This window comes from Rhea pennata, chromosome 12, assembly GCF_028389875.1.
Source record: "Rhea pennata isolate bPtePen1 chromosome 12, bPtePen1.pri, whole genome shotgun sequence".
Lineage (NCBI taxonomy): Eukaryota > Metazoa > Chordata > Aves > Rheiformes > Rheidae > Rhea > Rhea pennata.
The window spans coordinates 9,025,249-9,050,024 of NC_084674.1; the positions used below are offsets into that span (position 1 = coordinate 9,025,249).

The window sequence follows — 24,776 nt, forward strand, 5'->3', positions numbered from 1 at the left end:
GGGCCCCGCACACCGCCCCACTCGGACCTGCTCCACCAGGCCAGCACTATTTATCCAAACCAGCCTTTGCTTTTCTGTCTTTTCCCCAGCGAGCTCAGCCGCCGGTACAAGCGATCCCGAGCCGCAGTTGTACATAAGAGGAATCTTATTTAACGGCGCGCTGCGCTCCCGGAGCGGGCTAGGAGGGGACCGGGCTGGCCGCCCCCGCCGCGCCCCCAGCGCGGCCCGGTGCCAGGACAGCGTTCTTTATACGTGTCTGTAAATATCCATTTTAAATGTACGCTCGAATACGTGAGGAATATATATATATCTATATATCTATATCATGGGACAATAAACCGGCCCTTCGTAGGTGTCTCATTTCCCACCTCGGCCCCAGCCCGAGTTGGGAGCGGGCTGAAACGGCGCTATCGCTCGTGCAAACGCGGCTTGCGGGACTCGCCGGGGCCGGGCGGGCCGCGGCGAGCCGGGCTCCTGCCTCTCGGAGCACCCCCGAAGGCAACAGAACAGGCGGGCGGCGGGGAGGGAGCCGGGCGGGTTAAGAGGCTGCCACGGAGGGAAGGGGGCAGATGCGGGGTGGCGCCGGCGCGGGACCCGCCGGCGGCTCCGCGCCCGGGAGCGCGAAGGGCGCTCGGCGGCTCCGAGCCTCCCGCGGCCGCTTTCCGCGTCCCTTCATTAAGGCGCGTTTCAGCCGTCCCTGAATGACTCTCTTTCCCTGCATGCAGATGAAATGATCTCACGCTTGTTTTCCGAGTAATGACCCAAATTAAGAGAGAAAACACAGGCCCTTCAAACCGCATTACATTAATCTAATCACTCCCAGCAGGCCTCAGAAACTCTTTTTGATCAGAATATGGATAATCAAGCACTTGGATTACACTAAATATTACCTTCTCCTCTCCCCCTCTCCCCTACTTTTAATATGCAAGTGTCTATTCCGGCCACGTCGTTAGGAACAATATTATTCTAGCGGACAAACGGGATTCAGATGGCTGTGCGTGTGCGTGCTGCTCGGGCCGAGCTTGCCAATGAAGAGGGGAATGAGCGAGACACCCAAATGTCTGGGGACGGCGTAACGGGATGTTCACCTTTCCCCGCTTAATTGAGTGGTTAAATGGTGGGAGGCGAGGACAAGCACAGCTCGCCAGTGAGCTCGGCGGAAAGGGAGGCGACCCCGCGCTCCGGCTTTCTGGATTCATTAATCGGCGGCGCCCGCTCCGTGCTCTAGCGAGGAGCGGGCGCCGGGGCTGGCAGCAGGGAGCACAAAGGCAGACTTGCCCCTTGCTCCCGCTGGAGGGACGGGTGCAATTTTATCCTTGCCTAGGTTTCGTATTTTTAAGTGCCAAAAGTATCGTTTTGATGGTTTGGGCCGGGTGAGGTGCAGCGAACGACGCCCACTGATCCTGGCAGCGGGGAAATATCCTGGGCGATTTCGCTAAAAGATTTTGGTGAAAAGTTGCAGGTTAAAAGGATTTTTTAAAAAATGCAGCTTTTATTGCCACGAGTCGCTGCTGTAGGAAACCTTAGCGGGGGGGGGGGGAGGGCGGGGAAGAAGTCCCCCCAGGTGAAGGGGCTGCCGCTCAACCACTTGCGAACAGGGTTGCTGGCTGCAAACCGCTCGCCGATCCCGGCTCCCGGCCGCGCCGCAGCTGCGGCAGACGGGGCGGGACGTCCCGGGCACCAGGTTGCCTTGGCCGGGGACAGCGGGAAGGTCCCCCCCTCGCCGGCAGGACGGGGCGGGCTGCGGTGGGGCGCAGGCGAGGCCCGAGCCGGGGCGCGGGTGCGGAGCCGGGCGCCGCTGCCAGGCCGGGGCGAGCAGCGCTTCCTCCGCACCTCAGGCGCTGGGCAGAGGTCCGGGCTGTCCGTCGGGTGCCGAGCAGGAGCCGGGCGCTGCTCTGGGCCCTACGGGCAGCGCACAGACAGCTTGCGCAGCCCGCCTGACGCCGAGGGAACCGTAAAGCCTGCTCCCTAGGGAGCGAACCGAGGAAGCACGCTCGTAGTTTTTAAAGGGACGTTGCTCACGGCGCTGTCTCTTAGAGGGGGCACGGCCGGCCCCGGGGGCGCCCCGAAGGGCTCGCGTGGCGGGTGGGTTTCGGGCACCCTCCGCTCCCGCGTTATCCCCCCTCTCCCCGTGAAGGGGCGGCGGCTCCGCGCCGCGCGGCCCGGCCTCCCCGGCGGCCGCGGAGGAGCCGCGGCTCCCCCAGCGCGGCCACCAGGATCCCGCCCGGATCCCGGCGCACACGAGCCGCGAAGCGCGGGGGAGGGGCGGCTCTGTCAGACACACACACGCCAGAGACTCCAATTATCTTCTCCCTCACAAGATGTTTCTGCTGTCCACGACTGCTCACACTTCAGCACTCTTGCCAGCAAGCCTCAATAATAACACAAAAAAACCGCGCAAAACCCCTCTCCCGACGCCGCAGCCGTGCACACGACAGATTGAACGGTGCCGATGCCTCGGGGGGGAGGGTTAGAGGTGCCTCCTTGCAGGGAATGACACTTCGGAGTTGCCAGCACCGCAGGGCTTCCCCCTCCCCCCCCCCCCGGCCCCGCGGTGCGGCGCGGCCGCCGGCCCCGGCCCGCCGACGAGGAGGCGAGGCCGGAGCCAGGTGGGTCCCGCCGGGGGCGGCGGGGACAGGAGCCCGCGGCAGGCACTGGGAAGCGAACAACCTTAAAGGCAGCTGCGTTGCCCTTTTCCCTGCACTCCACTCTCCAAACGTCTGAGCAACCAGTTTGCTGCTAGAAACATGTTAATTGCCAACGGAGCTCATTAAGGCATGCACATGCAAAACACAGCGAGGGAGATTAAATGGACAAAAGCGCAATAATGAACTGTCAACAATCGAACCCATCTACACGACCAGGAGCACTCAAGAATGAGGCATTTAGAGGCAACAAAGGATTGTCTGGGACAGGAAGAAAGGACGACCTAGACTTTTGTTTAGTCAACACAATTGATTACAAATGAGAGATTAACAGGATAGCTTCAGAGTTTTTTTGAAGGAGGCAGAAGAGAAAAGTCCAATTAAGTGCACCGAATGTTAACTACATTGATTTCCACGGCCAGCCCTAGAGAAATTCTCATTAAACCATCCCTGGCGATCCCTTTTGGAAAGTAATTTGTCTCCCTGATGGAGAAGAGAAAGGGAGCCGTGTAAAGAGAAAGAAGCGCTAGTTCTTGGCACAATGAGCTTAGGAGACACACTGGAAAGAGCCAAAGGGGGAGTTAATGAGCATCTGACAAGCCGCTTGGACCCGGGCCTGGAGAGCAGCGATGAAAAGATGGAATTGGCCAACAACTATTCTTTATATCAAACATAAAAAGGCCAATCTGAAACAGGGCTGCTCAAAGCTGGTGGGGAAGAAAAGAAAGGCCCCCACCGGGGGGTGGAGTGGAGGGCTCAACTGCCCCATTGGGACGGAAAAATGCACTGGCATGTCCCTCTCCGAAGCGAGCGGAGCTGCCGGACCTCGGCAGGGACCCCCAGGCCGGGCACAGTCGGAGCCGGGACGGCCCCGCCGGAGCCTCGGAGTCCCCCCACTCCCGGGGGGCATAAAAGACCCCCTCCCCAGCCAACCCAGCCCCAAAGCACTCGCACGGCCGCCAGGCCTCACACCCCGTCCGGGCAAAGGGGACCCCAAAAGAGCCAGGAACAGCACAGTTATCACAGGTTACCCCGTAGCGGTAAATCTGGCACACACTAGTCAACCCAACAGGTAACTGCCGGGGGCTTCCCGGGATGTAGCGCAGCCTCCAAACCCACCCTCCTCCCCACCGAGCCGCGCTGCCGCTCGGAGAGGAGCCGGTCCCCGCGGCACGGAGCGCAAGGCAGCGCGCTGCAGACGCGCCTCTCCCCCAGTGTGGACAAGGCTCGCGCGGAGGCTCTTAAATCAGATTAGAGCTCGTTAATAACAATTTTGGCTTAAGTCTGTATTGACTTAGCTTTAGGAATGGCTTAGCACTTTCGCTTAAGTCAACACCACGGCTAAATTGACACATGCCTTTTCCAACCCGACAAGTCCCCGCGGGCGCCCAGGTGCCTGCATTGCTTCGGCTCACGCCGATTCCGGCGGGTCTGCGGGAGGGAGCCTTTGCAGCGTTTTTAAGCGAGCCCCTGGAGCTTCGAGGGCGGCAGCCACCGAGCAGCCGCGGCGCCTCGCGTGCCGCGCACGAGGCCGCCCCCGCGGAGCGGCCCCGAGCCCGCCGCGACCCTGCACCGCGCTGCAAGCCGCCGCCGTCCTGGGAGCCGGCGTCGGGATTGGGGGGAGGAAGGTGCGACTCGCTGCTTAACGCCTTTTCCCTTCCCCATCTCTCCCCTCAGGGCTCCTGAGCTCCCGCACAGAGCGGGCCCCCGCGGGCAGAGGAAGGGCGCCCGGGCCGCGGCGAGGGGAGCCGGCAGCGCTAGGCTGCCGCTCCGGGCATCGCCCCTCGGCCCGGACTGCGAGGCCACCGCGGCCGCCTGCGATCCTCGGCCGCCCCGGGGCAGCGCCCTGCCGCTCCGCCGTCGCGTGTGACCCCAGCGCGGCTGCGTACAGACGCGGAAGGGCCGGCAAGGCAGCAGGTAGGCCCCTCCTTGTATCTGACTTACGAGCTTACAAAAGGGGTGATGTAGTACTTCTTCCTGTAAAATACTCAAATATTGACCGCTCCCAGGTTTAGCAGCGGGCGGGAGCCCCGATTTCCGCGCCCTTCTGCACGCCCTGCGCGCTCACTTCCCGTCCCCTGCAGCTCCTTCCTTGCACTTCACACCTTGCCAGCTTTGCTTCGCTTGCCCATTCCTATCTTGCTGCAACTGCCCCTGTTCATCTGCTCTTCTCCCGAGGGGCAACCTGGCTACCACGGAGCCCCTGGTAAAGGGACATTAGGAGAGAGGAAAAGCTCTTCGCTTACCTGCTCACCTCCACCGTCCTCCCTGGCTTTTTTTTAGGTAATCCCCTTCTGCTTTCCCCACCTTCTTAACCTTGCTCCCTTTACCATCCGGCTTGCCCCAGCTAAACTCGCAGGTGGTCCTGATTCGTATTTGCTTCTTGTACTTGGGTCTAATCGGGAAAGGCGAGCCCAACAGGTGCCTTCAATTAAAAATAAAGGATGGGGAGCTTTAGGGCTTTCCTGTCCTCCTTTCTAGAGGTAGGGCAGGGGGGAAGCAGCTACCTTTCCTTTCCAAGCACAGCCCGCAAGGACTGCAGCGGCAGGACGGTGCCCAGCAGCAGCAGCTGCTGCCGCTGCCGCCCCCCTCCCCGCCCCGGCTGAGGTGAAATGCAAAACCTTTGAACGAAGGTGCTGGAAGTCCGCTACTCTTAAGATCTATAAGGCTTTAAGACGACTCTGGTAATCGCGTATTTTGTTATGGAAAAGCCTTGATGTCCTGAAAAAAGATCACGTTCCCGCTGCTCAAAATAACGGTAAAACACGGCGTACGGAAAAAGGGAGGTCTTGTCCTAGAGCTCCAGACCGAATGTATAATCCCTGAACAACGCAAAACTGAGTTTTCTTACAAAGACTGTATTCTTGCTGTCTTCTGAGTTTGCAGAATACACAGGCTTTTGCAAAACTTTAAAAAGCTTTCTAGTCTAATGAAAAAAACTAATTACAGCTCATGGGCAGTAACTTGCACCCTCGCCGTCCTTGCCAGCCTCTCCCCCTCTCCCGCGGGCGTGCGGGCTTCTGCGCGCCACGTGTCAGCCGTCGCAGCAGCTTCGCGTCTCTGCGCTCCCCGCCGACCCCATACGGTAACCCTCAGCGCCACTTTCCCGCAGGGCACAGAAATAAAGCCGAAGTAGGTGCTGCGAGGGCTCCGGGCAGCGCTGCCCTCCGGCAGCGCCACGGGCGCAGCCCCGGGCGGGAGCCGCCGCCGCGGCGCCCTGGGGCTTCCGCGCTCCGTCCCCGCGGGTGACCGCGCCGCGCTGCGAAAGGCATTCAAGGCGCAAAACTTGCATCCACGCCATCGAGTTTTGCGTTCAGACCACTTGCAGGACCGCGGGTATAGTAGCCGAATAATATTTTCCCCCTATCAGCGAAGCTGTCTCGCCGTAATGGACACATTTGTCTTCTAAAGCGTTCGGACGTTTTAGATCGCACACCGAGCACCCGAGACCCCTCGCGATCACGTTCCCCAAGTCCCACCAACTGTCTGATACTCCTTCTACTATGTTCCTCACTACAGCCAGTCGCCAAGATATTTCACACAAATAGAAGCTTTCTAATTTATAATCAGCCTTTTCCTTCTGATCATTATGTTAATGAAGTGAGATATCACCAACATTGGATTATTGCATCGCTGAATGAATCCAGCAAAAGAAAGCTGATTATAGAGGAAAGAGCCAAGAATACCCGGAAAGTTAACAAAAAGAAACGCCCGATAAGTATTAAAAGCAGCTGAAGTTGTTTAAGCTTATTCTAAATACTGTTCTCAGCTGACAGAGGGAAGGCGACAGTTTCATTCAGACACAAAACTTTTTCGATGGATTTATGGATATATTTTTTATAAGCACGGTTATTACTCATGTTCTCAAAGCAGCAAACCAGCCAGTGAATATATAGCTTCCTTGGAAATCTCGGTGCCGTTAAGTGATGAAGAATATATAAACGGTTTCCAAGTTTACTTGTTAGCCCACCATTTCTTGACGATGCACAGTGTACACGCCTTTGAAACGATCACCTCTCACCTTTTTGTCCCCCCGTTTAGATTTTCCCCGCGTTCAGTGCTCTTATTTCAAAATGGAAAATAACAGAGAAAAGCTCTTTCCCCCCACCCCCCCCGGCCAGTCTCCTTTTTTTTTATTATTATTTATTTTTAGAACGGCTTGCTTTGGGCTTTCCTAAGCCGTAACTACCTAACTTGGAGCAATTGTATCCTCTCAGATAACTAGTTTCCCCTATTCTATGAAAAGTCTTTGAGAAGAGGCGAAAACACATGTGTATTTGTGGCCAACTGAAGGGGAAGCGTGCAGTTTAGATAGCCGTTTCAACAAAGCTGCGGGCATCTGGTTCACTTAAGCAAATTACCCTCCAGAAGCTTTTATTGAGCAACAGTTAGAGCACTTTGAATGAAGCTATTGGGAACACATACAAACTTAACAGGTAAAGAAATGTAAGCCTAGAGACCAAAACTACATTTTCCAACACCATTAGGTGACAAGCACTAATTTATTGTGACTTTATGCTGGCCAAGGAGACCAACTAACCTAAATGACAGCAATTTTTTTATTAATTTGCAATATATTTTTAAATGATCTTAAGGCAGCTGTCTCTGCTTGAATCTGTTTCAAAAGTGTGATGTAAATACTGTCTCACACTGTTCTGTAGCCTATTAGGGCTTTCTGGTAGGTGATATGACTGAGAGTCAGGAGAAAGAACATCACATTTATTTTTAAGATCATCATCACTACTGATAAAATTTATGGGAAGGAGTGATCATACTTACTATTTGCATGTATTAATGACAAAGTATGGAAAATAACTGAAATGAAAAAGATAAAGCTGGAAGAGTATAGGCAGCAGGTACAATTTACAGCATTTTCAAGAGCTGTTTCAGCTAAGTTTAAAGGGGATAGCAAATTCCCAAATTAAATCACCCTATTTAGCACAAAGACAGCCTCACACAGCAGGAAAACTCACGAAAGAATTGTTTTTTTCCACCTGTTCCTTCTGCAAGGGCTAAGAACCTTTATCCATATCTTACTAGTAAGGGAACACCTACTTCTGATGTGTAATTTTGGGAATTTAGTGTAGAATTACTGTGAAACAATGGGAAGTGTGTAAGCAATGCCACTGGGATTAAGGTTGGATTTTTCAGCAGTACACTGAACTTCTGATTTTTAACTCAGCGTATTAATATTTTAGATCAGTGCCAGATAAGAACTAACGAAAATAAACATACCTAAGCAAAGTTCTAGTATTTACCACTGTGGGACTCATTGCCCCCACACTCACTTGGCAACAGCAGATACCAATTTACATGTAATTTGTACATGCAATATAACACTGAAATCCGTGAGTCACTGAATATAGGATCAGAGCTTTATTCAACTGCAATGTATTATAGCCTCAGATTATAATTCTTGAGCAAACAGAATATTACAGTATTAAAGTTCTTACTTTCACAAATATGGTAAAACATCTTACATTAGGGGTGATATTTAAGGTCAAGTTGTACCTGAAGAGAACTATTAAAATATCATGAAAATTACCATTATGGAACAAAGAGTGCTTTCTTTCAGAAGTAACCTCTAAAACTACATTCTACTTCAAATTCTTTTTTCTTATTTTTCAGTACCCACCAGCTCAAACTGGGCTTTAATCTGACATCTACATCCCTGAGCTGCATTGTATGAATAAAAAGAGACAGAGATGAACAACTATAATCTCAGCTTAAAATCTAGCTCCCAACTTTTTTGAAAAGATGACCCTAAATAAATACAATCAAGAGGATACTACAGTGTCAAATGTAATGAATGTTCTAAACCTTTTTGTTATTTCATATGTACTCTCAAATGAAATTAATAGGCTTGAGAAAAATTATTTGGAGTAAGAATTCCTTATCCTAGGGAAAACTATCATGCCTTCTGCTACTACCCCCACCACATGAATAACTGAGAAAGTAAAAAGCTCAGGAATGTGACGGTGGAGATGACAAGATGGGTGAATAGGTTGTACTCCTAGGCTAGTACTGCAGTTACTCATCTGAACATAAACTTACACAAGGACAATTTACTATTTCTTCTTCTAAAATACTCAAATATTAACTTACAAACAGGCAAAAACATTTGTTCCTCCTACTGGTTTTCTGGGCTTTTCCCCACCCACCAGAAAAAAAAGAAAAAAGAAAAAAAAGAGGCAATAGGCTCTTAGGGCAGCTGCAGCTTATTTTATACACATATACTAGCACAAAAGGGCAAGCAGTTAGTCAAGAGTGCAGAGTAACAGGTTACGTTCCCAGTGAAAAAACATTCACCAAAATAATGGGTAGGAATCTATATAAGCTAAAAGAAAAAAAAAGAAAAAAAACCTCAAATGACTAGGGGAAAAACTACATAGACTCAATATACTTGAAATAACAGCCTTGATTCAGCAAAGTATTGCTATTCAGGGTCTCATTTAAACCCACAATTCAATTCCACTGGTATGATCAGTTTTTGGTTTGTTTACTTGTTTTTTTAAACATACTTAAATTTAAACAACACAAATGTGCTGTACCCGTATCTGTGGACAAGCAAGATGTAAGCTAAGTCTGGCTTAGTAAAAACTATGCACTTGACAGATCCATGTGACAGAAGATACCACACGATAATGTTTTCTGCCAGTGCTTGACCCTGAAGTCTGTGACAAATCATAAGACACTTATTTCTTCACCTTACTGGCCTGCTGTGTGCCTCCCTGCCCCTACCTATTGCTCTGCAGTTTCAGAGTCATATGCAATTGCATTTATTTATATTAGACCACAGGCCAGCCTGAAGGCCCTTGTCTTTCTGCAAATGATCACCTATATACACTTCCTCTTTAAATGTTTTTCCTCTTTTTTTCCCCCCTTTTTCTGGACATGTTCCTGTATATTTTTTCATGCACTAGCTGCCCTGTTGCTTCTAAAGCTATGTCCCAGAAATCATATAATTTCCTTCCTTGAAAGGAGCAAAATTTAATCATCATCTCTTTGTCCAACTCAACAGAAAACTATTGAAAACACAATAATGGAGTACCTATTAATACTTAATATAGTTATGTTCAATGTACAATTGTGAATAAGGGAAGTGTTCTTATCTTTTTGCAGTGAAAACTACAACACTGCTTGTGGCTGCATTCTACAAAATCCTCAAATCATCCAGCTGCCACCCCCTCACAGTCCACACACTTAGCTTTCCTTCCACAGGAAATCAAAAGGAAGGAGATGGTGAGCATCTGTATTGTGTCCCAGTATTGAGGCGGAGTCCAAAGAGATAAAGACCTAGATTATTCACACACAAAGTACTTAAGGGCCCAGATTTCCCTTTAGATGCAAAGACCAGGATGAATCCTAGTCTTTGTAAGCAACTAACTGCTCACTCAACCTCCTTTTTGGGCATTAAATTTCCTTAGTGCCTTCATGTGTAATAGCTTTTCCCTTATTGTCTTTTCAACTGATTTCAATTATTTGCATTTTAATTTTGAGCTCTATAATTCTAAAATCCACACACTCCTGCTAAATCAGACTGAGAACCACATTGTGATCTTACAGAAGAAAATATTACCAACTTGTCTTTGTGACAGAACAGTAAGTAGGTATAAAATTGCAATGGTCTCTACGCCAGGTTTTTTTTAAGCTCTCTGCTTGTAAGATGAAAGCCTAATTTGATATTTTTGTAGTTATATAACAGTTCTAATATTTTGTGACATTTTGTATTGTGACACTATAGATGAAATTGTCATCGGACTGACACCCTTTACTGTTTATTCCTTAATTACAACTGTTAACAACACTGCAGAGAAGCGTGCTAATCTGCCATCACATATTATGAAAACAACTTTATTGTTACAAACACCAACACCCACTCAACAGGATATTTCTAAGATGGCAGTTTCTGTTAAAACTTATCAGTTTAATGGACACTTCAATAGAAAAAAGTTTCAAATGAACTCTTAACATTCCTCTTGAAAACATAAAACAAATTGTAATTGCAGCTGAAGTTTATTTTTTTCATGTAAGTGAATCTTCAGCTAATTTTAATTCAGACAAACCAAGCACATCATTTCAGAGAGAACAGTCTCTGCAGATGTTGGTTCTTCAAGACTACCTAGACCTCCTATAATTTCCTGATAGAAGATGGTTACCTAGTTCTTAGTGTACTATGAACCCCCACAACAGTTAATTAATGAATAATTAAAGTATGTCTAATTAAATTAATGCACACTTTGCAATGGACGATTCTCAAGTTGCTCTTTTAAATAGAACAGTTTAGAGAGGTTAGAGCCAAAGCAATCAGGCCATTTAGGAGAGGCTGCTAAAGATTACATTTAGAGGAGGTTGCTAAAAAGCACCACAGTTTCAATAAAAGTAGTTCAAACATCCCGAGTACAAAAATAATTCATATTCACCATGTAACAGAGGTAAGCACACCAATCAGTAACAACTTAGTTTCCACATCCTCAGGTGCTGGCAGGGGCCAACATTCTTCCTCTTACTTCCAGGCTGGGGGGGGGGGGGAGGATGGAAGAATGACGTCATACATGCCTTTAAATTATAACAATCTTCCATCAATCAAATTATAACAGTCAAGTCTAGGTTCTTAATTTAAAACGCTTTCTAGGTTTTCCTTGCTTTAGATGGCCTTCCTCAGGCCAAGTCATACACCTGGAAAGACTTCCCACTGAACTGGTATTTCCAAATAAGTACTAGAGTAGTGTAAGGTAGCTCCTTTGCACAAAGAGTTAAGCCCACTGTACAACCAAAACTCACTGATACTACACCTCCGCAGGAGGAAGCTGAGAAGCTGTTCAGTGTCTGAGAAAGAAAGAATTATGTCCTTAGTTTCTATATGTCTGCTTGTTGGACAGTCACTGTGGGCTAGCTTTCTGCTTGGCTCTTTCAAATCTTTTATATCTAAGCAAAAGATCTCACTTATCAGTTACGCCAACATAAAGACAATAGCACTATGAGCAGCCTAGAAGTGGCAAAAATAAACCAGAGATTTGTTTACCTTTTCTTGTCTTTTTTCCAGCCCATTAGAGAGGAAATACACAGTAGGCAGCATGGTGGGGAAGCAAGATGTCTAAATTCAAGGTGTTTCTTCTACAGCTGCTATCATTACAGTTGGTACACAAGTTCACATTCTAAACCAAAGCTATTCTGTCTGATGTAAACTGCTTGCCTTTCCTGTTAATGATAAATTCTTCCCTTCTCCCTCATCCACAAAGACATTCACAGGACAGATGACAATAAAGGAAGAGAACACACGAATTTGTCTTTACTTATCTCACTAACACGTAAAAGCAAAGGATTATAGAAAAACTAAAACTCTTCTCATACTGAAGAGGAAATTGCCCTGGTATGTTTCCATACACCAGAGTTTCTCACTTCTGATCTTAAAAACCCTTTTGAGTAGGATTGCTCCTCTCATCATGAGCAATGATGGCTCTCCTCAAGCAAAAATCCTGTTCAAACTAAGTATTTTTACACAAGATAGTGAAAGGACACTCTCTAATACAATTAATTTTCATTTAAATGATTTATATTACAATTTAATGACATGATATTCCATTGCTTGATCAGCATGATACTGTTGGCTTAAGTCAAAAATTAGGAAACAAAATCAGTGTTTACTTTTGTGACTCTTCTTCTGGGGAGCTTATGTTCTGTTTTGCAGATTTCATTTTCTTTAAACCAATAGGAGCTTCTGCTCTTCCTAAAAGAAATTGTTCCCACTTGGGAAGAGATTCTTCTACTGACGCCCAGTAGAGAGTCTGAGAAAGACACCACAAAAAAAATTTTAATTAATTTCAAAATCCTCATCAGCCTGTCGTAAAAACAATACAGTTATGCAACATGTTATTTATCTTGTCTTATGAGTGAAGCAATTCAGAAAAGAGCAAAGCACTTGCATATGAAATTTCAAATCTCTCGTACCTCACAGAACAGCAGTCTGGAAGGATTTCATTCTATACTGTGAACTGTGAAGTGACTGCATGTGCCCTCTTGTGGTAAGCAACAGATTAGTTTAGATGTTGCCTTTAACAAAATAGTTTCTGTGATGATAAACTTTTCCAGAAACAACTTTTATATTAAAAAGAATTCTGTTAGTGGAATTTATTTTTGAAATGAAAAAGCAAACTTTGCTTTATATTCACAAAAACATACTGTAAATTTTCTGCCCTAGAAAAGTTTGCACTAATGCAGTTCACAATATTTATGTGCTATTTACAAGTCTTTTTTAAAAAAAAAAAAATCACTGACAAAATAATTGACTTTAATACTTGGGTCATGAAAGGAAGAAAAACCCTATCTATACATTTATCTTATGGTCTAAGAAACACATTCTGGACTGTCTAATCCTTTCTCTTGATTGCTCTATATCTTGAAGTAATAAATGTAACTTCTGTTTTATCAGTAGAATGGACATACCATTCATCAGTTTTACATTAGTTCCTTGAGTATTTCTTCTTCAAAATCCTAAGTGCCATGTATTGTTTTTTTTTCCACAAAATACGTGATCAAGAGCTGGATTAAGCCAACAGTTAAATCTATCCAGAAATCTGAAGTATTTTTAGACATTGGAAAAAGTATTCATTCAGAAGAAAAGTATTTTTGCAACAGGAAACTTCTATAGTACATATGTATTAAGCTTTCTTTTTCTTTTTTTTTTTTTTTTGTATACTTGTTTAAGTATATAACACAGAAGAAGCATATCACAAACTGAACATCTCCCCAGAGAGTATTAGATTCCTGGCTAACCATTTTGATCCTCACATGTAACTCAGATATATCTATGGCTCTTACAGTTTTACAAAAATATTTTCTTCAACAGATTTACTCAAAGAATCTTTTTTGACAAGCATATGTGCTGTCATACAAAACTACTCTGACTTAGCAAGCTGGGGATCCATTATAGGCTTAACTTTCAAACTATATTAATACAGACACATATATGGTTGAGTGAAATATGCTCAGAAGTGTTTTGGAACAAAGTATGCACAAGAATTTTGTACCATGAAAGAACTTTTTTTTTTTCCACTATTTACAGTACTCTCCTTTAAAATATATATATAAGAAAAAGGCTGAAATAGGATCTGCAAATAGTAACCACATTCACCCTAAAACTCCACCACTGCTGCAGGGTGTAACAACTCTCTACCCACGAGCAATTGCTCCAAATTCTCCAATTTGTATGGATTTTAGTCTATATCCAATAAACAGCTTAGGCAGCTAACACAGGGCAGAGAGAAAATCAAAATTCCTAAGTCAAAAACTGATCCAAAAAACTCTCAAGGTGTCTTCAAAGTCCTCCAGGAGTCTAAAATTCTACTTCTTAACACAGTGAAAATAGATTCAATCTCAGTAGCTTGGCATCCTTCTCAGCATCATCCAAGATGTATGGGTATCTAGAAAAAATGTACCCTTTTGCCTAAAAAAATCCTCTAAAAATCCACTGAATTGGCATTCTCATCATGCATTCTGTCACACTGATAGGAGTAGGCCACTTACAAAATGTGATCATGGCCAAAACCTTTTAACAGTAACTAGAACAAGAAGCAATGCCTCTCATTTAAGTGACAGCCTAAGGATTAGGACACCTGTTCAGCAGGTGTGAAACTAATGTGCAACATACCTCTCTTCACAGCTTGACAAGGCTAAATCCCATACTTCTTTCCTCCTTTGACAGTGCCCTAACACCCAGACCAGCATGGGACTCTGCTATGCCTGTGGAAATTAGGCCACTGTACACAACGAGCCAACAATCCACTGGTTCCAGAAATGCAAGCAGGAATATGGCTCCGTGGCCTTGTGGTTCAGGTGCTCACTTTGCATGAGGAAGAGCTGTGGCCTGATTCCTGTTCCCAGGACTGTTTCTGTATTCATCATTCATTTGTCTCCAAATATCTTTGGAAAACAGTCCTAAGATTAGAGGAACTGAACTTGGTATGTTGCATCACGACACTGTTTACTTCTCAGCCTAACTTGTTGTTCAAAACTTGTATGCTTAAATACTGTTTTGGGGACCACAGGTTGAGAAGTATATCAAGTGTTACTGCTATAGCAGTACTTTTCCCAAGTTCCCATACAACCTGATAAAAGAACTCTGAGAAGTGAGAACTTCTCCATTCATACTGATAAATTGTTGACTCTGAAATGTAAAGATGACAGTCTATGGCAAACTCAAAACAGGATAGCCATAAAAATGAACCAAATAGCTCTGAAATAACAATCATACAAATCTTTACAATCTTTACAATATTTGTTTTTATATTTGATTCTATTTTTAAATAGAAGTTTGTATAGATTTGAAAGCTGCTAAATATTTCCACCTGAGTGCTCCAGAACCTAGGGACCTTGCCCCAGAATTTAGGTTCAGCTTGCAGTATGTAGGCCTTTGGCTATACCAGTCACTGGATTTTAAAATCAATTATTTTCACTTTAAGAACATGCTTCGAGGGGAGAAAAAAAAGGGAGGGGGAAATATTTAGTAAATAGAGAATGAAAAGATAGAGTTCTGGAACTTACTTCTAACTTAACAGTATCAGGATGTGGAATTAAATACGCTCTTTCTTGCAGCTTTTTTTCTGCTGCTTCTATATCCTAAAACACACAATATAAAAAACAAACACAGGCAATATGAAAAAAACAATACACACACATAAAGGCATTTAAATAAACTAAGTAAACCTAAGAAGTATTCAAACAGTAACACTGGAAGTTTTTCTTTCTGTTTAGTCACCCTGAAATCCAACTTGTACCAGGAAGAACAATATGCAACTGTTTCTAGACATGTCTTTTGTATATTTTTGATGTAAGAATAAATTTCATTACCAAATAATACTGTTGCTGTAACATACCACTATTCTCTCTGGACACTAGGGTAAATTACAGTCAGATTCTGTTCTATAATTTATGAAAATACAGGGGAAAAAAACAGAATTATTTTCTATGTGCTGCATGCAAACTGAAGTATGTATTCTGGCTACTGTAACTGTAAAGTAACTAGGCAAATTATGTGCAAGATCTTTACTCCTCAAGACAAAGATGATTTGCTAATATGCATGCATAACATGTGCACAAAAATGTAGAGCTGCAGCAAGCTGTTCAGCAGACAAACTTGGATGACAATGCACCTCACATAGCTTTCTTATAAAAATCAGTATTTGGGTTTCTGCTTGTCCAGTGGATGTGTGCTGGAGTCAGAGGCCTAAATACATTTTTTCAAATGAAAAAGAACAAACCAAAACATCCCCCCAAATCAGCTGCCCTCCCCCTTTAAAGTTCTGACCCATTCTTGTGGGCTTAGTTCCATACCCAAACATTGAAGAGATTGAGTGGTGGGCAGATGAAGAGAGACAGAAAGGGACGTGGGAGTGGGGTGTGAAGAAGCCAAAGCTGAACAGAGTGGAGGGGGAAAGAAAGTATAGCAGATGGCAGAGTTGGGAGCAGAGAGCGGGTGTGAAGAGTACAACAGAAAAACTAAATGAGAGAGGAAATTCCCCAAAGGGACTTCCCAAATATTCACCACCACTGCTGCTGAAGAGAAGAGTGAGATTCTGTAGGAGCATATCCACAGTAGAGACCAAACATGATTACTCGTATTGAATAATAGCCAATCTGAATACATCAATAAGTAAACAGTGCTCAACTCAAGTTCAGTTCAAAAAATATGGCTCAAAAATCATAGAGTATGATTAATAAAAGCAGAACCCAGCCTTACTGTTAGCTGGAGATTCAACCTGGTAATAGAGACACAGTTTGTTCACGCAAACTACCATGTTCATTTTAACCATTTCATTAATTTCTTTTATAGCATGACTATTCTCTTGTACATAATTACAAACTTAATCTAAGCAAAAATACTTTTGCCCCTTCTACAGTAAAGGGCATACTCTTGTAAGAAGATGTCTATGGGATGTCTGAGATAGAACCGACTAAATCTCAGACTTACCCAAATCCCAGCAAATAGCAAGCACTTGCTTCTTTTCGGGTGAGAAAAAAGTGATAAGGGATAAGTATGGGTGTGTGTGTGGGGGGAAATACGAGCAAAACCAGAAACCATTTGAAGTCACAACATCAGAATAACAGAGGACACAAGGCAGACTTAACTATCCTAAGCAGCAAAGTTTCCTGCATGTCCTTAGAACAGATACACCAAAAACAGCACCAAATGAAGCTCATCATCAGTATGGTTCAGACCAAACTTGGAGAAGCTAACAGCATACTAAAAAGGAAGGATTAATGTTCATTTCATATTCTTTCATAGGATATTCCTCCTTCTTAGTTCCTGTACAATTTTTCAAAATTTCACGTAAGTCATTGGAATGTTTACGATGACAGGAAATGAATGTCTTTTAGGCAAGAAAGGAGACAGCAGTTGTGCATATATGTTTAGCAGAGAAGGTCACTTTGGCATAGCCTAGATATTGGATGTGTCTTTTTGTTGCTCACTCTGTTTTTTATGTTGTGCAGTCTATTGTCATTCAGAATACTGATTTAATGACAGACAGCGAAAGAAATTTTAGCTGGAAGGTGCAGTATGCTTTAGAAAATAACTGAAACTATTGAAAGATTAGATGGCACCTCTTGCATGTCTATACAACTGCTTAACTTTAGGAAAAAGAAATTCCTGTCATCTATATAAAAATAAATGTCAGCAGTGAAAACTTCTTCAGAAAAAATAGTAAAGCTAAGATGTCACAGTATTGAAAAATGAGAGCATCTTATAACACTTCCACTAAAACTGCAAGGAGTGGAAGAAAAACAACTCAAGACCCTTCCCTAGAGGTAAAATGGAATGCATGCCACATGCATTGCTTTTAGGGGACCAAATTCATTGTCACTTATATTGGCATCAGTCTGGCAGAATCCCTCTTAAGTAATTTTAGAATTACATTCCTACAAAGGGGAGCAAATTTGGTCTAAATCACCTAGCAAGTACTAATAATTACATAGCACATTCTTTATATTGTCTGTTATAAGCTGTTACACAATAATAAGAAATATTATTAACAAACTCACTAAATTAAATTGTAACTATCAGGCTAATTACTGGTTTTATGGTTGGAACACTATATATCTATCAAATAATAAATTATATATTTTAATACATAACATATTATAATTATAATATATAATATATTATTAAAACAACATTCTCTAATCTGCAATATCCCTCTAAAGCTATCAAGGAAAATACTCTAATAATTTTATTAAACTGCTGAGCAAGTGCTTATAATGCTATAATTTCAATTAAAAAAAAATCTAGTTTCCTGGCTTCCTACTGATTTGAAAATAAAATAATTTTGAAATGCTTTGCTTTGCATAAATACCAACCAGAACAGAGAAAGAGAAATGTCTTTTTCTATGATCACATAATAAAACCAACTGATTTTGCTTAAATGCTGGAAAACAGAAATGCAAATAAAAAAATAACACTTCATCATGTCCATGTATTTCTGAGTAGGCCAAATCAACAACTCTCCACATGGTAACTGTGAAATGTACAGTGCCTGGTATCAGTAACAATATTCTGAAGCTGGCACATTAATCAGTCTTGTTTTCAAGCTTCTCATATATTATTCTGCAAAGATTTTTTTTCCTGTTTTATTCTGTTATCAGAAAGCATCTGCAGGAGTACATGCCTGTTAAAACTAGTAGGAAAATTAATAGATTTAAACTGATTTATGCTGCTTTATCCTGCAACAGAATTTGTTTTGATACATATGTTTTTGGTTTTTTTCCTACAAACACCAACATTTTTGACACTTGAAAGGAACAATTTTGAGGATGTGACAGTAGATGGCAAATATCTGTGTAACTGCAAAAATATTTACACTTTCTGTATATGTCTGAGCTATTGTTAACATTTCCAATACAAGAAGCTTTCAGCATGCAGAACTGTATCCTGCATTTATTATATTTGCTTTTGTTAACTTAGAATGCATCTATAAAATATGAATTATAAAATATAAATTAAATAAATAGAAATACAATTATGAAAAAGGAATATGGAAATGTGGGAATCATAATACATGAAATTCCTGTATTTTGCATCCCACTCATTTAGTTAAAAAAAAAAATCCCCCACTCCTCACTGGTCTCAGAGTAAAGCAGCTATGCTTTGCAGAGGGTTTTGATTGCCTCTGCTTCATACCAGTTTGCATGAGTTCAAGTTGGAAAATGTTCTTGTCACATAATGATTAAGAAGGTATCTCTGACTAACTGTTCTGTCTTGTCTGCTGTTCCCTAAACATAGGTTCCATATAAATACAGAGACTGCATGCATAATTTATATCCACCCAAAATACGAGTATTTTTAATACTAACCATGCTCAACACGGAGAGACAAAAATCATTCAGAATACATATTAATCTTATTTTTCTGGAGTAAAAATTATGATTTCAAGAGATGCATTACATGCAAGACCTTAATAAGTAGGAATTTAAGAAAATGCTTTAAAAAGGTGCAGTTTTCTGCCATTTCCTGATCAGACCACCATTTTTTAGACGTGTTCACTTCAGTGGTCAAGTGCAATCAGTTCAAACTCAGATGCCTAAGCCAGGGGTTCCAAAAGCTAGTGTTCCAGTCCTTGCAACCCAGCCTAGATCTTTTCCATTGCCAGTGCACAAAATTTCTGCTGAATTTACCAGGAAACACAATCTTACCTGAATATGACAACAGATACCTAGAACAGCTATTATCATTACTGTTTCACAGTTAAGAAGAGCGAGAGACACCAAATAATGCTCTTACAGACTTGCAGGTGAGATTCTTGAAGTCATTCTACACCTCTTAAAAGAAAGATATCAAACTGAAAAGTTCTTCCACAACTTCACATGACTACAGCCAGAGAGTAATTCCTACCACAGATTAAAAGCATTATAGGTTGGTCAGCTCCTATTTCCAAATACATCCCCTCTGTCTAGAATCAAAGCATAAAGGTGCTTTAAGTCTTGTCAGACTCTGAAGTTCTCCTAAGCAGACATGCAATAGCATGTGTTACCACTCTACATGTACTTCAAGAAAAAAAAAAAAAAAGAAAAAAAGACAGTAGCAGCTGCCACCAGGAGGCTCACATAAGAAGGCCATGTAAAAAAGGTAGCGATGCCATCAGATAATAAGGACTTGTCATTTAATACTTTTGGTCAAGTTCCAGAAGCAGGAATTGGATATAGCAGAATTCAAACAGTAACTAGAGAGCAAGCAACTTAAAAAAAAAAAAAAAAAAAAAAAAAAAAAAAAAAAAACCTCTAAGCTACATAACCATGACATTTCAGTGAGGTTCGTGGTAGTTGCAGAAACTTACATTTAGAAGTGCTGCATTCCTTTTACGAGCTGCATCAGCTGCTTGAGTTTGCCATGTCTTTTTAGTCTTTTTGTCTCCTAGATAAGTCTCCATCTGCTGTAGCAGCACTGATCTCTGAGACAGTCTACAAAGGAAAACATTTTGCTAAGTGGGTAGAACATTTTGCTCAGGAGCTAGAGAATAACCTTTTTACCTTACCCAGTTCTCTTCAAAACTATGGGGCTAATTAAGCCGGCTGTAGGGTGGGTGTGCTGGAGGAGGGAAAAGGTACAAGCAGACACCACCTGCTGTGCTCCTATGAAGCCATAATATTGCAGCCAGCAGTCCTCATATGCTAAGGTGCTTAGAAGCACTGAATCTCCCAGAACAGTAAAGACAGGGTGGGTTGGGGTGACTTGATCAGTGCTACTCTTGCTCACTGGTAAGTACTAGTTGTTACCAGAAAAGCAGATTTTTCTGAATCATTATTGTATTTACTTCACAGTGAGTTTACTGGGCAACACCGAAGTAATTCTATAATTGAGGTTTAGTCTTCCTCAAATAGGAATTTAGCAGTGATATAAAGTTAACAATAAAAGACTTCAAACAAGTACCAGCACTGGAAGTCAAAAATCCCATCAAACCAAATGCCCCTAAAGGCAACTTCGGATGCTAATTCCAATAGTTCACGAAGAAAGAGTGCCATCTCCTGGAACACCAACTCCTTGTTGAAGAACCACTGCGTTCTATAAAGGTCTCTGATTTCACTGTTCTCAGGACCGTCAGGCACATCTCTTCAGATCTCGCAAGACCACAACACAAACTACAGTGAGGCAGGCCACAGCACTGAAACAACTACTTACATCTCTTCATGTCTCCTAGCAAGGCGAACCTCTTGAACCAAATAGGATGTCATTTGCAGCTGTTTGCCAGTTTTGCCACTCTGTAAAAGGAAAACCAAGTGAAATTAAAATCTTCCAAACACATTCATTAATATCTAGTTTTTGGTATTAAAGAACTCCATATGTTAAGAAGTTGCATACATGATATTTATCTATCCCCTTAAATATCTGCCTATGAATTTTTATTATTCACTATAAGACATTATTGCATTATGCTTTTAACACATGCATGCTACTAATACAGTAAGTTTTAGGAAAATCTTGCTGAATTTTAATAATTTGAGGGAACTAAAATCTGATTTTCAAGTTTCAAATTTAACATAATTTCATATCTCGGTTGCTTATAACCTGTAGGGGAAAATTAGGCACTAGCATAATTTCTGCAGTACCATTTACATTAGTGATTTCTGGCTTTTGTCATGCTACTCAGAACACTCAAGTTATACTTCTTCTGATTATCACTTGTAGTTACTTTGCACAGACACAGTGCCCCACTCACAGAAATCTATGTTGAAACACACATTTGATTAAATTAAGTAATTTAAGCTATTAAGCCAAGTTTCATTTTTCTGAGCTTTTGAAAAACTAAGTGAAAAACTTCCTGAGCTTTGCTGTTCAGTACTGTAACAATGAAGGAATATACAGTTATTATTTTTTAATTAAACATGAAGCAAATCAACCGCCCACTCTGCACATATACCAAGATCCCATAGCACTTTCCAAGGGGCTTGAAGAATTCTTTACAATTAACTTTCTTCACCTCAGAGGTGACTGCATTATTGTCATGTAAGTGGAACTGAGCTAAAATTAAATAAACAGAAGCAGCTATCACATCTTTATGGTGTTGAAGGGTGGGAGAAATAAAGCATCTCACTCAGATAAAACGTGAGTAAAGGCCTCCCTGTCCAAGCTTCACAGCTTACTCTGAGGCAAGTTATTTGTACGCACACTGTTGCCAAGCATTCCTGGTGAACTTCAGGTGTGGTTTGCGTCACACTCTCAAAAAGATCTCTCTCCAATCGGACTATGTCTAAGGCTTCCTCCCTGCCCACGAAGGGGGCATCCCCTCTAATCTCCTCCCTTCAGGCGGGCAACCGCCACGCTCTCAGCCAGGCGCGGGCAGGCCCAGAGAGGCCTCCGCTCCCCAAACCCGGGCAACGCCTTGTGCAGTCAAGGGAGGCCCTGATCGCCTCCCTTTGCAGGGGCTTCGCCGAGGCGCGAGGGAAGTGCAGCAGCGGCGGCGGCGCCGCTGCGGCCGCGGGGCCCCCCGGCGCCCCCCGACCCGCTCCTCTCAGGAGGCGGCGGCCGGACGCGCCCGTCCTCGAAAAGGCGGGAAAAGAGCGACCACGGCAGGGGGGCGGCGAGGGCGAGGTGGGCACGTGCCCGCCGCCCGGGGCGCGCGCGGCGCCGCCCTTAGCCCTACCATTGCGAGGAGGGGGGAGGACCTAGGAATGCGCCGCCTAGACCGGCGGGAGGTACCATTTTATACCACAGAGGAAGGAGAGGACAAGAAATAAGAGGAAAAAAACCTCTACTTTACCTTCATCCTCGCTGCCTTAGAAAAGCAAGGCAAGCACCCGCCATAGTCTCCACACCACCCTTTCCCACCCCCCCCCCCCCGCTGCCGTGGAGACGGCCGGAAAGGTAGCGCTCAGCCGTAGCCTCTGATTGGCCCCGGCTCGCCTCAGCAGGCGGAACCTTGCCGGGTCGGGCTCCGCCTTCGCCACCGGGATTGGAGGAGCGAGAGGTGGTGGAGACCAATGAGCGTGGGAGGGCGGGCCGTGAGGGGCGGTTGGCGGGAGGGCGGGCTCGCGCAGCGACCGTTGGCCCTGGGGGCGGGGCGCGGTGTGAGGAAGCGGCCGGCTGCCGGGCTATACCCGCGCGGCGGGACTGAGGCTCGCGAGATCTCTGCAGCGTTTCGGGCGGCAGCGCCGAGCTGTCACTGTCCCCAGCCAGTATCACTTGAGCCAGCCCCTTCCCTGGCACACGTAGTTAGCAGTAGCGCTGGAAGAACTTGGTGGACTTGGCCGCCAAGCGCACGCAGGAAGAAGTACGTTGTGTCGTTGCGTCGTCGTGTTTCTTCCCGAGTCCAGTTGTCAAAGCCTGTGGTGTGATCTTGCCCTCTGTATTTGAGGGCAGGATTTCTTCCAGGTTTTTAAAACAGAAGAATTATTAAGGCTGACTCAAATCATCTGTGTGCAAACTTTTATCAAAAGGCACAGTTTAATCCTTTTAATCCCTTTTTTTCCCCAAAATGTTTTGTCTTCACAGAAAACATAAAGCAAAAGGACTCTAAGCAAATGCAAATGGAAAGGTTGTTCATTTTTTTTTTCTTGGCTGCCTGTTAGATTTATGCACATTTGCAGCTGCAGGTGATTTCTAAAAGCAAAAGCTCATCTTCCCCATTTTCTTTTCAAACACTCTCTTATCTTGGTGTTCAAGATGTCTCATCACAAACCTTTCTTACTGAAAATCAGAAGATTCTTTCTTGTGATTCTTCAAGTCCTTATCTCTTCTGTTTTTTATCATTCTCTGATTTTATGTTTCTGCAATAAACCTGCATTAATTCACACTATGACATATAGTTAAGTAGGAATTCTTTAATGTACTTGTCAACTTGCACCTGCTTATTGCAGCATTCAAGCTAAATAGTACTTAAAATCTTGCCTCTATGATTTGAGGATGAGACTTTTCAGTAAGTAATAGGGGGAAATAAGAGCCTGTCCTCATTTCTAATGGTGTGGAAAGATAATGGTTACAGTCTCACTGAATTTAATGGAAGCCCTAAGTGTTTTACATGCTCTGCTTTCAGCTATACCGGTTCTCTTTAATGGTAGTAATCTTTCTTTTTTGTAGCATTTAATAATTCCAGAAAGAATATAGACAAATTGAAGTTTGGTTTACATAAGCCACTAGATATGCCATTTGTAGTGGGAATGCAAAGACAATTTTACTCAAGCTACAGATACTATCAATTACTCAGAGTTTCAGCAGCAGAGACAGAATGGAAATCATAATTTCCTAATGAATACTTTATGTGACAGTAGGATAAAACACTCTAAGTTACAGCTAACAAGCATTTGCTTTTGAATTTAGTATTTTTTCTTCTGTATTTAATATTTCAATATTTTTTTTCATTATAAGTGAAATATAACCTAGTTCAGTTTGCAACTGGTCAAGAATATAAGCTTATATAAACTTATTGTAAGAAGAAAATTGATGGTAACAGTCAGAAATTTCCAATAGCAGACTGTCTTGAATATATAGTTTATGGTATCTGCAGAGCACCCATAATGAAGTCAGTGTAAGAACAGGGATTTATTGGTAGAACTTACTTATATAGTGAAAGGTAATCTCTGACATACCTTAATGTACTGGCACCTCACTGTAGCACACTCTATAGATTAATATATTGTCTTCCCCCCCTCCCCCCTCATTTTCCGGTTATTCTGCATGTCGCATAGAAAAAAAATAGTTTCTTTTCCCCCTGCAGAAACTAGGTCATCTTTTCATTAAATATATTTTTCTTTAAATGAGTTTACTGTTGAATCATTGATTAAATAACCAAGTTACAAAAAAACTTTTAAAAATAGATTTCAGTGCCTCACTCCTGTATCTATGTTCGCTGCCTGTGGTGCAGGCATTATTGAGTGTACAGTTTAACATTGGAACAGTGTCTTTGTTGCTTGGTAGTAGTTTTCAGAAGAAGTGCTAGGCACAAGATCTTGTCCCTGTGTAGTCAGTACCTAAACGTGGGTTAAGGATTTGCTGTTGGCACTGAAATGAGGATGCTATGGCCCTGAATTTTTCTTATCCCCACAATTTGATCTTTGAAAATTTAGGATAAAAGGATGTTGCAAGAGAAATTGGTGAGTTGCAACACTAGGTGGCACTTAAACACAGCTAACGAGGACTTAAATATT

General features: G+C 43.5%; 1 protein-coding gene across 1 annotated transcript; it reads right to left on the bottom strand.

Annotated features, from left to right (window-relative positions):
• Positions 1-7,998: 7,998 nt before the first annotated feature.
• On the bottom strand, positions 7,999-22,460 carry CEP15 (centrosomal protein 15). The gene is made up of 5 exons (XM_062585861.1): positions 22,394-22,460; positions 20,815-20,894; positions 19,973-20,096; positions 15,189-15,263; positions 7,999-12,433 (listed from the first exon to the last, which is right to left on the bottom strand). The coding sequence occupies exons 1-5, from the start codon at positions 22,397-22,399 to the stop codon at positions 12,290-12,292; spliced, it is 429 nt and encodes a 142-aa protein (XP_062441845.1). The 5' UTR covers positions 22,400-22,460; the 3' UTR covers positions 7,999-12,289.
• Between the last annotated feature and the right edge of the window lie 2,316 nt (positions 22,461-24,776).